Source organism: Caretta caretta, chromosome 9, assembly GCF_965140235.1.
Source record: "Caretta caretta isolate rCarCar2 chromosome 9, rCarCar1.hap1, whole genome shotgun sequence".
Lineage (NCBI taxonomy): Eukaryota > Metazoa > Chordata > Testudines > Cheloniidae > Caretta > Caretta caretta.
In genome coordinates this window covers 27313568-27328703 of record NC_134214.1, presented here as the reverse complement: position 1 = coordinate 27328703, position 15136 = coordinate 27313568, and the positions used below count along the sequence as shown (strand labels likewise).

The window sequence follows — 15136 nt, the reverse complement described above, 5'->3', positions numbered from 1 at the left end:
ACTTACTTGATCTTTGTCTGTAAATTAAATACTTACCCTGAAATAGATTCTTCTCATTCAGACTGACTCACCAACCTTTGCAACAGAGTTCCTTGGTCGGAGGGGGACTTGATACTGTACCAACCACAGCTCCTCACCCAAACCTTAATTCAGTACAGCTGCCTCAGGAACAGATGAGACAGAGACAACAGCAAATTCGACAACAGCGACTCCTTCAGGTGGGACACATGGTTGTGTTAATGAAAAGCATATGTGGGGCCTTATTCGCTGAATCAGGTAGTGGCTTTAACCTGGATCTCCCGTGTCACAGGTGAGTACCTTAGCTGCCATGCTGTGGAGTCAGTCAGTCTCTCTTGCTCTCCCTCCCTCTAGTCCAGTGAATATTTAATTATTTATACAAAATGGAAGAGCTCCAACAGGAGAGATTGGGAGAGACCCATCCCAGAATAGTCAATAGCCTGGTGGTTAGGGCCCTAACCGCTGGGCTATTGGCTATTCTGGGGTCAGTCTCAATCTCTCTCTCTCTCTCTCTCGTTTTGAACAAAAATATCATCCTGGACCTGAGAAACCTTCCCAGTGAATCAGCATTTTTCAGCAAAAAATAATTTGTCAAAAGATTCGTGATGAGCCTTAGTTCCTCTCCAGTAACCTCCTCTGTGCCTCAGGCTACTGAGCTGTGATGATCGCAATTTATAGTTTTAGGTTATTACAGTATTAATTGGCAATAAGAATATGTATATGCCAGAATTAAAGTTGGGTGGAAACAGCCCATGTCTATAATATTTTTGATTATTCTGATTTGATGATGTACTCCAATTTGGTAGTTAAATCTCAGTTTGGCAGTTAAAAACCAAAACTCCACCCTGGGGTTGATATAGAGGTAAAAGCAACACACATTAAAAATACTTTGTGTTTTTGGTGACGGTATAATTATTTTCATGCTTTAACTCTAATACCAATAGCTCATTTTTAAAAATATTATCAAGAAACTTATGTGAGCATATAGTTAACAGCTGAATATACCAAACAGTCTTTTACATCTGTTTCTGCAGTGATGTTTCGACAATAGATATTATGAACACTGTATTGTAAATATTTGTTGTTCATCATCCATGATATGGCCAACACTGTGCAAATGGAGAGAACAGCAGGGTCCAGCTCCTAAATATTATAGTGAGGAACACGCCTTCCTCAACCAACACTAGAATCATAGCTTAGAAAGATAAGTAATGAGAAGGCAAATTCCATGATCTGTATCCCTGGAACAGCAAGAGGCTGCTATGCCTTCTCAAATCAAAAGGCGGCTGCTGCTGCTGCTATTGCTATTGCTATTAATCATTTATATAATAGAATACATGTATACATATTATTGTTGTTACCATGGCAATGTTCTTTCAGTTGCAGCAGCAGCAACAACAGGGTCAGCAACAGGCACTTGGTCTCCCAGCAGTGCAACCACAGCAGCCTTTGGTAAGCAGACGTATTAAAACCAGACGTTTTTGTGTGCACATAAGGGTGCTTATGGGGTAGATGTTGTTACTCCTGGAAGTAAAGCAATCTAGGAACAGTGCCAGTAAGTTCTGTATAAGCTTACTCAGACGGCTCTGCCTTTGCATGTCAGTGCTGATGTGCACAACCCTGTAGTTTCATCAGGGTCCTCTCTGACAGTCTTGCCAAATGGTGGGATGGGTTTGATGATATGGCTAAGACAGGTTACCCAATGACTATCTTTTTTTTTTTTTAATGTAAAGCCCAGATTTGAACACGTGTCATAAAGCAAAAGGCTTGTGTATTAATCCTTTGCCCCACCTGGGCTACCTAAAACTCAGCATTTTAGTTTGTCTTTTAGAAACACTAGTTCTGGGACTGGTGTACCATGAACTACCCAGTTACCCGTAGATGTCAGTGTTCAGTTATACTGGGAAAGTTGGAACTGCTCTTACTCACGTCAAAACTGTTGAATAGATAATTAACAGATGCCTACTTCTGTCAGTCTGGAAACTTTCATGAGCACTAAATTCATTTAATTATTTTAAATTCATGAGTTCACAGGCTCTGAATATATTATTTGAGTGTGTGTGATGATGATGATCAGCCTGGGTTTGGGATGACCATATTGCTTACATGCAGTGATTATACCTTACCCATGCTGATAAATCCTATATATTGCACCAAACTATCTTAGATTCTATATATGCCACACACTTAACAGAAACTCTGTTTCTGGAACTGTTTGAGAATTTTTTAAAAATGTGATTGGAACTCCCTCTGTCTTACTTTTATTTTGTTCCCCCTGTAAAACCAGGTTGCTGAAAGGCCATGAATCCTATTATGCAGACTTGGAGGCAGAGAGAGCAATATAACCAATACATTTTAAAAACCTCTCAAATTCTTATTTGGATGCTAGACATTAAAATGCCACTCTTTCAAGCTCTGGTATAACAGCAAGGGCTGGTGTAATATTGGAAACCTGGGAATCTCTCCATTCTAGGGTGTAAACCGATAATGTATTAGCCTAGAAGGAATGAGATATTTGAACTTAACTTTTACTGCAGCAGCATATGTTGACCATATATTCGGTATATACTATGTATTTTATACATTTCCTCATGTTATTGAGTAATAAAGAACTATCTTCACTTGCTATGCAGAACTCAACTTTACAGGAAATTTTTTGCAGCATTGCTAATGGTTTTAGCCTTACATTTTTATACAGATTTTTGTTTTAAAACTTTTATGTGAAAGCAGGATAATATGATTGAGGCCAGTTATGAAACTGTGTGCACTCTCATATGAACAATAGAATCCAATTGGAATTCTAAGGCGCTTTATATTTTCCTTTGACAATTTAAATATATTTGTATTATATTTACTTGATTTTTATGGGCTCTTCTGGTGTCTATTTTAAACAGTGAAAATTCCACTATCATATTTAATCAAAAACTGCAGTTTGTAGCTTAATGCCTAAGTATGATTCTAATACAGATAAACGGGTTTAAATCCTGAAGAAGTAGTTGTCTTGATATACTGATAATGTGTGCCAAATGGTTAAAATATAGTCACTCTCTTGTACTTTTGAAACTAAGATGTAGCTGCCTCTTATCTGACATTTCAATGTGTATAAAAAAGGATCTGTGGCCGAACACTCTGGAATGCTGTTCTGGTGTTTTTGTGGGGATCCAGAATAGAGTAATAGCATAGTGCCGGAAGTGTGTTCTAGCACTTCTGTTTTTTGGTTAGGACTTGAGCATATAGTAACTCTGTAGAGATGCATTTTACTGATTGGTCATGTACTGCAGTTGCATGGAGAGTACCATATAATCATAGTAACTTTCAGAATATTTCTTTGTTAGTCTATAACACTGGAACCTTTCATTACATCTAAAGTATGAAAGTATCTTGGTAAAAACATTTGAATGACCTGGTCTCCTCCCAAACCATCGAGTAATTTTCTGCGAACATGTTGTTTTACCATGTACTACGTTTGTGTATTTACACTGGAATTTTGAGAACTTTCTATCCTTGGTTATATGTCTTTAAAAGTAGCTAACTAAAGGAACTCAATTTAAAGAGTAAGCCACACAAAAATGTGATTCCTACAAAAAGAGCCAGATTAGAAACAGGTTCCCAACTTAAATGAGCAAGTTTAAAGAAAATATCAGCCCTTAGTGCTAAATTGTGCACCCTGAGTTTTTGAACTAGAGTGTTTGTATTCTGGGGAACCAAGTTACCCGAATTGCATTGTGTTTAAGTTGGATGTTAAGTTGGATGTCTAGCCCTTTTCTTAGGTAGCTGGTTTATTATCATAGGTGTAACTTGTGGATTGTGTATGTCTGTGTCAGCTTTTCCTGAAACCGTAGTTATGAGCTGAAGATTGTACCATAACATGCAAAAAGTACTTTTCATTAGATTTACAATATGATCTTTGATGTGACCCATGTCTTTGAGCTCATAAAGTAATAGTGATTGTGACATGTACCATATAGCTAAACAAGCTGTGACCAGGGCCTTTGAGTTTGGCAGAGAAAGTATTAATCATCTAAGGTCTTGTTTATACTGCTACTTACAGCCCTGAAACTTTCTTCGCTCAGGGGTGTGAAAAAACACCCCCCCCAAACAGTGCAAGTTTCAGTGCTGTAAAGTGGCGGTGTAGATAGTGCTACAGTGCTGGTAGCTGCGCTCCCGGTGCTGGGAGCTCTTCCTCTTGCGAAGGTGGTTTATTACAGCTCCGGGAGAGCTTTCTCCCAGCACTGGAGCCCTCACTACACAGCCAAAATCAGCTGTGTAGACATACCCTTAGAGGCAGAATCACTTCAGGTGGTGCAACACAGCAGGACTAGCCTATCAAGGAGGAATTAACATACTAGCAAATCTCAGGGAGAGAGCTGGGGTTGGAGCTGAGAGAAGGCAAGGGTGGAAATTGCTCCTTGCCCCAATTTCAAGATGCCTGAAATAAGTCAGAGTTAACACTGGTTTGGAACTGAGGACAGCCTAGTATCGCCTGCCACGGCCTTCAAAGCACTGGATCTTCTTTGTATTTTCTTGACCCTGAAATACACTTCCCAGCTGTCTTTTACCTGCAATAAGCACAACACAATGCTCTACATAAAATAGATTTTTAAACAATTAAAATGATCTTTTGTGCCCTGAGAGTTTTTCAGAGTGGCTGAAAGGTGCTTCTGAAAAGGAGGAGAAAGCCTCTTTTGTCTCCTGTGAGCCCAGGAGACTTCTGAATCAAACCCAGACCTGAAGTGAAGAGAAACTTCCTAGCTTATTCAGAAGGACCATACTGGTTCCCAGAGGCTCAGTCTAATCACTGAAAGGACCCTTTTAAAATTTTTTGCAGCTGTGTCGCTAAAAGTAAGGTAGTGTAAATGCTGTTTATCAGCACTTTTGCCGACAAAATTCTTCCCCCCCCACAAGCGGGGTTCGCGTTGTTGACAGGAGAGGGTTCCTGCCGGCAACGAGCCTTTTACACTGCCACTTGCCACGGCAAAACTTTTGTCTTGGAGGGGAAGAGGGGGGAGTTTTTAAAGCACTTGTGAACAACAAAAGTTTTGATGTTCAATTGGCAGTGTAGACAAAACCCAAGTGAAGATTGGACTGTCACCTAATGATCTGTTTAAGCTGTATTGTCTGTGTCTGTATTGTCTGTGTGCTGCTTGAGCAAAGACTTTCTGAAAGTAAAATATATTAGACGATGGAATTGCTGTGGTGGTATAGCTGTGTGGATCCCAGGATATTAGAGACACACGGGGGTGAGGTAATATATTTTACTGGATCAACTTCTGTTGATGAAAGAGACAGCTGTGTAGCTTGAAAGACAGAAGTTGGTTCCGTAAAAGATATTCTCACCCACCTTATCTGATTAGACTATAGAAAGCTTTTGAAGCCTCATTGCTTTGGGCATCTAAAACTTTCTAGACTATGTCAATCTAATTTAATGTAAAGAAACAATCCTGTATTGGCTGGTGGGGCTATATCAGAGCTGATACAGTACATCTTTACCATATGTCACTTCTTTGCATTTGAGAAAAATCACCATCCTCCTGGGAAATTACTTCAATATTGGGAAATCCTACTGATGATCTGCTTAATGTACTTTCATTATAGTAACTTTTGAAGGCTAACAGTGATGGCTGATGTGCTAAATTAAATATCAAGGATACTTGCAAATACAGTGAAAAATCCTGTGACATGTTTTGTTACTAGAATTTGGGCAGTTACCTTTTTGTTTTAAAACACCTCAACCTGCATGAAGATATTTTTATCTCCTGAAATAAGTGTATATTTTAAGGTTTATTTTGGCCCTTGCTGTTCTGTCTCCTCAATGACTTTTAGGTCTTAATCCTACAATAAGATGATGATTCTTTCCCTGCTCCTACACTGCACTTAAGGACATGCTTAAAGGTAAGCACATGCATAGCACTTAACAGATGTGCTTAAGTGCTGTGTAAGATCAGTGACAAAGTGCTCAGCGCTTTGTAGGATTGAGCCGTTAAAGAGCAATTACCCAAATTCTGGTCTCAGTCACACTGGTATAATTCAGTGGACATTCTCTGGATTTACAGCAGTATAATTGAGAGCAGAGTTTAATCCAGGGACTTTACAGACCCTGAGCCTGTTATACTGTATATTATACCCAGTGATAACTGAATTTTAATGTGATTTATAAATTATTCTTTTTTCTGCCAGTTTTCCTAGCTTTTTCCTTGCTCTTATGTCTGAGACATAGCCATTTATAATGAAGCTTTGAGATAATGCCATAACTACAGAATTAAGATAGAAAAACTCTTTCCAAATATACAGTGAATATTCATGGCTTGTTTTGTTCATTTAGGGCCCAATAATACAGCCATTTCCAAGATCTCCTTGTGTGATTAAGGGGTTACAGGAATGGGTCCTTAGTCTTTGGAAAACTGAAAGGAAAGTATCACTTTTAAAGAGAGGTTTGGCATAATGCAAACATCAGTGTAATGGTAACTCATTAAAATGCATAAACCATTGTAACCTCTTATTCTACCGTGTAAGAATAAAACTCAGGTTTTACCAATTGAAACTATTCAGAATAATAACCTTTTGAAGTCAAATGTCAGTGGTGACAAAACCACACCATGATCCGTATTTACTCACTTTCTCCCGTTCTGTAATTTACCTTCTCAAGTTGCTATGAGTTGCATAAGGAACATCTGGAGTTGGGAGCACAGTTGTTGTTGTTGTTCTAATTCAGCAGCTTGATTTTAAGATATATAAGCGTTAACTGTAAAAAAGAAAACATCTGCTTCTCCCTAGGGTGTGATAGGAGAATCTGAGCAGTTTTGACTTCCAGAATGTGAAAGACATATATGTATAAATGCTCCAAAATTCTCTCTCTCTCTCTCCAAGGAACAATAGTCTCGGTGACAGCAGGGTCAGCACAAGCTCCAGAACTTCACTGGCGCATTTTGTTTTGTTACATAGAATCTTCTATCTCCTCATCTGCTATTTTCTGTACATGCCCAAAATCTCTATTATTGGGTTTGCAGCGCTTCCTAGCATCTACACTGCAGCTGGGTGTATGCTTCCCAGCTTGGGCAGACAGACAAGTGCTAGCTCTGCTTAAGCTAGCATGTTTTTTTAAAAAAAAGGCAGTGTAGCTGGGGGTAGCAGGAGTGGCAGCTTGGGCTAGCTGCTTGAGTATGTTCCAAGGTTTCTGGTGGATTTGTATTCAGGAAGCTGCCCTTGGCTACACTGTTATTTTGAGTGCACTAGCTCAAGCAAACTAGAGTGTCTGTCTACCCGTGCTGGGGAGTAAGCTCCCAGCTGCAATGTAAACATACTAGTGACAGCAGTGAGACACCAGAGATTTGGAGACAAACTGGAAATTAAAGAGAGATGATGGAGGAGGAAGGGAAGAGAGTCTGGAAGAGGACCTGGCCAATTCTCCTCCTCCTCATCCTCCTCCATTGTCTTCAATAACAACACAAGAGGTGCAGTTCCCTTGAGCGCCAGTGTGATAGCTGTTTGGGAGGTCTTTTCACGGTATTATACATATTTAGTCCTGCTGTTTATTACTAACTGCTTACTCCTCAAGCCAGGGATTGGTGAGCCAGATAGTCCAGGAAGGATTTCCTGTTTCCCCAGTTCATTAATATCTATATATACTGTTATATGTTAAATTCAGCATGCTAGTTGTTTTTTAATATATAGATATAATATAAACCTTCGCTTTCCCTTTGTGTGTTTTGAGAGAGGCATAGACCATACTCCTTTGATAAGACATTGATGTGTCATTCTGAATTGTATGAGCATTTTTCATCTTCCTGTTGCAGTTTCCAAGACAAGGTTTGCAGCAGACACAGCAGCAACAGCAGACAGCTGCTTTAGTCAGACAACTCCAAAAACAGCTCTCTAGTAAGTATGCCTGTCTGTAAGAGGCATCTATTTTTCTGCAGTTTCCTTTGCATATTTAAAACAAGAAACATGAAAATGTAAGTACATCATCCTATTGACACCTTCAGTTCTGGTCTCTAGTAAAAGGACAGTTCTGAAAATGATGTAACGGCAAACACTGAAGATCAGATTCTGGATGTGACTCAGTACCAGTGCATCCATTGGTTCCCATAGGTCTGAACAGAAGCACCAAGTCATTTTCAGGATTGGGGCCTGGATGTTTGTCATCCTGAGTTCAGTCAATGTTATTTTCTCCTTTCATGTCCTATTTTCAATTGTGGGGATAAATCAGGAACATCATTGCATTGAATTTTTTCCTTATTTTTCTCCAGCTATTTCTTGCTCACGTTTCAAACACTGTATTGACAAATTTATTTTATTATTCAAAACAATTGTAAGTATGTGCACATCAAGGCCAGTTTTTTACTAAATTTTTCATTTTTTGGAAAAATTTCTTAATGGTACATTTAAAAAAAAATGAAAACAAATATTTTTATTGTTTTTGTTTGATTTGAAATAGTGGGAAAATTTCCACTCTGTTTCCTTTTCCTTTTTTCCGTTTTTTTTCTTTCTGGAAAGTTCAGCACATTTAGAGAAAAAATATTTTGAATTTGGGTTTTTTATTCCCCCCAGCACATTTTTTTTACCCTTTTTTCCCACTGGAAAAGGTTTGAGAAAAGCGGAAAAGAAAAAAAAAACTAACATTTTGAATTCCACATCCCTCTTTTCCCCCCTCTCTGGAAAAAATGGCAAAAAAAAAAAGTGAGGTGGGAAATAAAAAATGAAATTCTTCTAACTGAATTGAGATTTCTCAAAACAAAATGTTTTAGAAAAAAAGTTTTGAGTTTTTTCACTGAAAAAACTGCTTTTTGAACAAAACAAAAAACATTAGTTTTCGTTTGAAAATTAAAATTTCAACCACCATTAGTGTAGAGACTTCCTTTCAAGAGACTGAAAAGGTTAAGACTTTAGTTTAGAGTGGAGATGAATAAGAAAGTTATGTAACATATCATAGTATTTAGAAGATAAATTGGGTTCTTGTTCTCCAAGAACAAGGTTACAGCCAGTGAAATTGAAAGGCAACAAATTAAAAACCAATAAAAGGAACTACCACTTTACACAGCACATTCTCCGCCTCTGGAATTTATTGACACATAACATTATTGAGGTGAGCAGTGTTCTGAAAGGGTATGAGAGTTGTATGAAAACAACTAGTTTCTAGTGAAAACATCCCCATTTACATTACATAGGATTAAAAAATGAATATGGAATATAATGCCCCCTTATGGTTCAGGGTGTAAACCAATGAGAGAGTGATGGGGGTTAGAAAAAACATCCCCCATGGGCAGGTTATTCCATTAGGGATGTCTTGCACCTTCCTCTTCAGTAGTGTCAGAGACAAGATATCAGACTGTATGCCCCTGGTCTGATCCAGTATGGCGATTCTTGTGTTGCTAGATAAAAATATTACAATTTATTGCAATCATTTTTTAAAAAAAGCTTAATTCTCCAGGACAGGTTGTAAATGTAAGATATAAAATAGTGAGTATGCGGCCTGCTATGATTACCAGGAATTGGAGCATTCAAATTTCCAGTGTTGTATAGTGCCAGTGAATTACCCATATTCAATGCCTACGGATCTTTATTCATCTATTTTTTTAAACAGAAGCATTATTTCAGCAGGACCAGTCCCTATGAGAACTGAGGATAGAGTCTCTAGTTGGAAAAAGATATGCAAATAAATTACTATTCAAAGACCTGATCTGGATAGATTCTGAGCACTCATGTCTCCTGTGGAATTCCAGCCAGAGCAGAGGTTGCTCAGACCAGATCAGGCCCTACATTTTTCGAAGTAAGCTTGTGGTTTTTTGGTCAGAATACTAACTTGATGGATTGATTAAAAATTTAAAATACAATGTCACTATTTTCATCTTTAAAAGGTGTTCAAAACATAAACAAATCTTTATTCATTGGCAGGCTTTTCATAGAAGTTTTGATCTGACTGTAGTAAGCTAGGTGTCAACCTATTTGTTAATGGAGTAGCCAGTGCGGCAGATAAATGTATTCTCCTGTTGTATTAATTTAAATGGAATGTATGGACCTAAGGTGTTAACTGTAACTCAGTCACTGTCTAACATTAAACAGTGTTAACCAAGATCCAGGGTTTGGTATACAGAGACCTCACCCTGCTTACCACATGACACCCACTATTAAAAATCCTTCTAATCTTTTATTAAACATAAAAGAAAGAAGGAAAAAAACAGTTAAAGCATTTGAAATGTGAAGTATTAAATTAGGCCTTTGCTTTAACAACATCCCTTGTTCCCTTTCCCTTTAGCTGGAAAGAATTTTTAGAAGGGAAAACCCCCTTGTTTGATGGTCTTTTAGATGATGATAAAGTTAGTAATAGCTGTCCTTTTGGGGAAAAGAGAAGAAGTTAGTTGCGATGGGCTGGAGCTGCTGCTATTATGTTTAACATCTGATCCCATTTTATCCCAGGTGGTGTTATGGGATTCGACTGGAACTGGTAGAGTGGCATGTCATTTGGGTCCCTCTCTTTGCCCTGGTCTGGTCATGACTTCTCCCAGGATCAGGACAGTGAAGGTGTGGGGTCCCAGGAGAGGGTGTGGGGGTGGCAGTCAGGATGGTGAAGCTTGTTCCAGTAGCCAGTTTTTCTCCCAAAGTCTCCTCCTTTAAGGACCCACAAAGGGAATGGTGGCCACAATAGTCCATCCCATTTCTATTTTGTTCACCAAGTAGGTCTATTTTCTGACACACCGATTTTTGGTTCAAAGATTTCTGATTCCACACTTAATTTGTTTACTATACATGATCTCAACCCATACCGAGTTATATCAGTAAGACCCTTTAGTTTGTATATCACTTTGTCTCCTTTTATACCTTTTCCCATTAACATTTGTTGTTATAGGTTATTGTGACAGCTTATGAACATGTACTCACGTTTTTCAGTTAGAGTAAACTTATCAGCCCAATTATCACAACACCCCTAAAGTCAGGACTGCAGAATGGACTTTCACTTGGGTCCCAGAGGAGAACTGTTTTTCATTACTAGTTAAGAAAAGCATTTTGACAATTCTATTATTTTTTCTAACAAATTGCAAGTATCAACATCCTGCTAGATTCAGTATGCATGATTAAGTAATATTGCTTTGAATGGACTTATTTATGTTATGCAGAATACTACGATTCCAGGATTGCTTCATATTCAAGATATCAATGCTGTGGAACTGCTATGGTTGGGAGAAGCTCCCACCTGTAGAGTGCTGGAAATTTTTTCTCTAAACTACTTGCAGGAAAAAAAAGAAGAGAGAAGAATAAATATTGTCTATTAGTAATAGCCAATTAGGTATTGGAACCTCATAATCTGTTAATTTATAGTTGGTCCATAGAATTTATTTTCCCCTCAAATCCTTATCCATAAGGTTCAAACGGGGGAAATATAGGTGATACAATACTTACCAGTCTGCAGTCCTACATTAGCTGGATGTTCCTGACTTAAAAAATCATGGGTGAAATCCTTACCCCACTGAAGTCAATTGCAAAGCTCGCATTGGATTCACTGGGGTCAGGATTCCACCCTTTCAGTGAAAGCTCACTTGATATCTTTTTTCCTTTTGAGAGTACAAATTTGGTTAATGAAAGTAATAGAGCTGATGTAATATACTTAGACTTCTGTAAGGCAGTTGACTTGGTACCAGATGACATTTTGATTAAAAACAGAGCAATATAAACATAGCACATATAAACATAGCACACATTAAATGGATTAATAGCTGGATAACTGATAGGCCTTCAGATGTAACTCTAAACAGGGAATTGTCATAGAATCATAGAATATCAGGGTTGGAAGGGACCTCAGGAGGTCATCTAGTCCAACCCCCTGCTCAAAGCAGGACCAATCCCCAATTAAATCATCCCAGCCAGGGCTTTGTCAGGCCTGACCTTAAAAACTTCTAAGGAAGGAGATTCTACCACCTCCATAGGTAACGCATTCCAGTGTTTCACCACCCTCCTAGTGAAAAAGTTTTTCCTAATTTCCAACCTAAACCTCCCCCACTGCAACTTGAGACCATTACTCCTTGTCCTGTCCTCTTCTACCACTGAGAATAATCTAGAACCATCCTCTCTGGAACCACCTCTCAGGTAGTTGAAAGCAGCTATCAAATCCCCCCTCATTCTTCTCTTCTGCAGACTAAACAATCCCAGTTCCCTCAGCCTCTCCTCATAAGTCATGTGTTCCAGACCCCTAATCATTTTTGTTGCCCTTCGCTGGACTCTCTCCAATTTATCCACATCCTTCTTGTAGTGTGGGGCCCAAAACTGGACACAATACTCCAGATGAGGCCTCACCAATGTCGAATAGAGGGGGACGATCACGTCCCTCGATCTGCTCGCAATGCCCCTACTTATACATCCCAAAATGCCATTGGCCTTCTTGGCAACAAGGGCACACTGCTGACTCATATCCAGCTTCTCGTCCACTGTCACCCCTAGGTCCTTTTCCGCAGAACTGCTGCCTAGCCATTCGGTCCCTAGTCTGTTGCTGTGCATTAGGTTCTTCCGTCCTAAGTGCAGGACCCTGCACTTATCCTTATTGAACCTCATCAGATTTCTTTTGGCCCAATCCTCCAATTTGTCTAGGTCCCTCTGTATCCTATCCCTGCCCTCTAGCGTATCTACCACTCCTCCCCGTTTAGTATCATCCGCAAATTTGCTGAGAGTGCAATCCACACCATCCTCCAAATCATTTATGAAGATATTGAACAAAACCGGCCCCAGGACCGAACCCTGGGGCACTCCACTTGACACCGGCTGCCAGCTAGACATGGAGCCATTGATCACTACCCGTTGAGCCCGACAATCTAGCCAACTTTCTACCCACCTTATAGTGCATTCATCCAGCCCATACTTCTTTAACTTGCTGACAAGAATACTGTGGGAGACCGTGTCAAAAGCTTTGCTAAAGTCAAGAAACAATACATCCACTGCTTTCCCTTCATCCACAGAACCAGTAATCTCATCATAGAAGGCGATTAGATTAGTCAGGCATGACCTTCCCTTGGTGAATCCATGCTGACTGTTCCTGATCACTTTCCTCTCATGTAAGTGCTTCAGGATTGATTCTTTGAGGACCTGCTCCATGATTTTTCCGGGGACTGAGGTGAGGCTGACTGGCCTGTAGTTCCCAGGATCCTCCTTCTTCCCTTTTTTAAAGATTGGCACTACATTAGCCTTTTTCCAGTCATCCGGGACTTCCCCTGTTCGCCACGAGTTTTCAAAGATAATGGCCAATGGCTCTGCAATCACAGCCGCCAATTCCTGTAGCACTCTCGGATGCAACTCGTCCAGCCCCATGGACTTGTGCACGACCAGCTTTTCTAAATAGTCCCTAACTATCTCTGTCTCCACAGAGGGCTGGCCATCTATTTCCCATGTTGTGATGCCCAGCGCAGCAGTCTGGGAGCTCACCTTGTTCGTGAAGACAGAGGCAAAAAAAGCATTGAGTACATTAGCTTTTTCCACATCCTCTGTCACTAGGTTGCCTCCCTCATTCATTAAGGGGCCCACACTTTCCTTGGCTTTCTTCTTGTTGCCAACATACCTGAAGAAACCCTTCTTGTTACTCTTGACATCTCTCGCTAGCTGCAGCTCCAGGTGCGATTTGGCCCTCCTGATTTCATTCCTACATGCCCGAGCAATATTTTTATACTCTTCCCTGGTCATATGTCCAACCTTCCACTTCTTGTAAGCTTCTTTTTTATGTTTAAGATCCACTAGGATTTCACCGTTAAGCCAAGCTGGTTGCCTGCCATATTTACTATTCTTTCGATACATCGGGATGGTTTGTCCCTGTAACCTCAATAGGGATTCCTTGAAATACAGCCAGCTCTCCTGGCCTCCTTTCCCCTTCATGTTAGTCCCCCAGGGGATCCTACCCATCCGTTCCCTGAGGGAGTCGAAGTCTGCTTTCCTGAAGTCCAGGGTCCGTATCCTGCTGCTTACCTTTCTTCCCTGTGTCAGGATCCTGAACTCAACCAACTCATGGTCACTGCCTCCCAGATTGCCATCCACTTTTGCTTCCCCCACTAATTCTTCCTGGTTTGTGAGCAGCAGGTCAAGAAAAGCTCCCCCCCAGTTGGCTCCTCTAGCACTTGCACCAGGAAATTGTCCCCTACGCTTTCCAAAAACTTCCTGGATTGTCTATGCACTGCTGTATTGCTCTCCCAGCAGATATCAGGAAAATTAAAGTCGCCCATGAGAACCAGGGCGTGCGATCTAGTAGCTTCTGTGAGCTGCCAGAAGAAAGCCTCATCCACCTCATCCCCCTGGTACGGTGGTCTATAGCAGACTCCCACCACTACATCACTTTTGTTGCTCACACTTCTAAACTTAATCCAGAGACACTCAGGTTTTTCTGCAGTTTCGTACCGGAGCTCTGAGCAGTCATACTGCTCCCTTACATACAGTGCTACTCCCCCACCTTTTCTGCCCTGCCTGTCCTTCCTGAACAGTTTACTATTCATTTACAATTCATCAAGCAGGTCTCTTTCCAGTGGGGTCCCACAGGGATTGATTTTTGGTTCTACGCAATTTAACATCTTTATCAGTGAACTGGAAGAAAATATAAAATTATCACTGATGAAGTATGCAGGTGACACAAAAATTGGGGGAGTCATAAATAATGAAGAGGAGAATAGGTCACTGATTCAGAGCAATCCAGACCATGTAGTAAACTGGATGCAAGCAAACAATATGCATTTTAATGTGGCTAAATGTAAATGTATATATCTGGGAACAAAGAGTGTAGACCATACTAATAGGATGGGGAACTTTATCCTGGGAAGCAGTGACTCTGAAAAAGGTTTGGGGGTCATGGGTGATAATCATCCAAATATGGGCTCCCAGTGCAACATTGTGGCCAAAAGAATGAATGTGATTCTGGAATGCATGAACAGGGGAATCTTGAGTAGGAGGAGAGTGGTTTTTTGACCTCTGTATTTAGGACTGGTGTGACCGCTGCTAGAATACTGTGTCCAGTTCTGGTGCTCCCAGTTCAAGAAGGATGTTGATAAATTAAAGAGGGTTCAAAGGAGAGCCCAAGAATGATTGAAGGATTGGAAAACATGCCTGAGAGAGAGAGAGAGAGACTCAACTCGCTCAATTTATTCATCTTGACAAAGAG

At 40.1% G+C, this 15136-nt stretch overlaps 1 protein-coding gene across 8 annotated transcripts in view; it reads left to right on the top strand.

Annotated features, from left to right (window-relative positions):
* The window catches only part of MED12L (mediator complex subunit 12L), a 334051-nt gene that overhangs the window by 313075 nt on the left and 5840 nt on the right, over positions 1–15136 (top strand). For 7 of the 8 annotated variants that reach the window (XM_075132179.1, XM_048863442.2, XM_048863446.2 and 4 more), the window contains 3 exons: positions 62–218; positions 1399–1470; positions 7812–7893. In XM_075132179.1, coding sequence (XP_074988280.1) covers positions 62–218; positions 1399–1470; positions 7812–7893 — 311 coding nt within the window. The remainder of the gene's footprint in view (positions 1–61; positions 219–1398; positions 1471–7811; positions 7894–15136) is intronic. The other variant, XM_048863447.2, reaches the window with a different exon arrangement.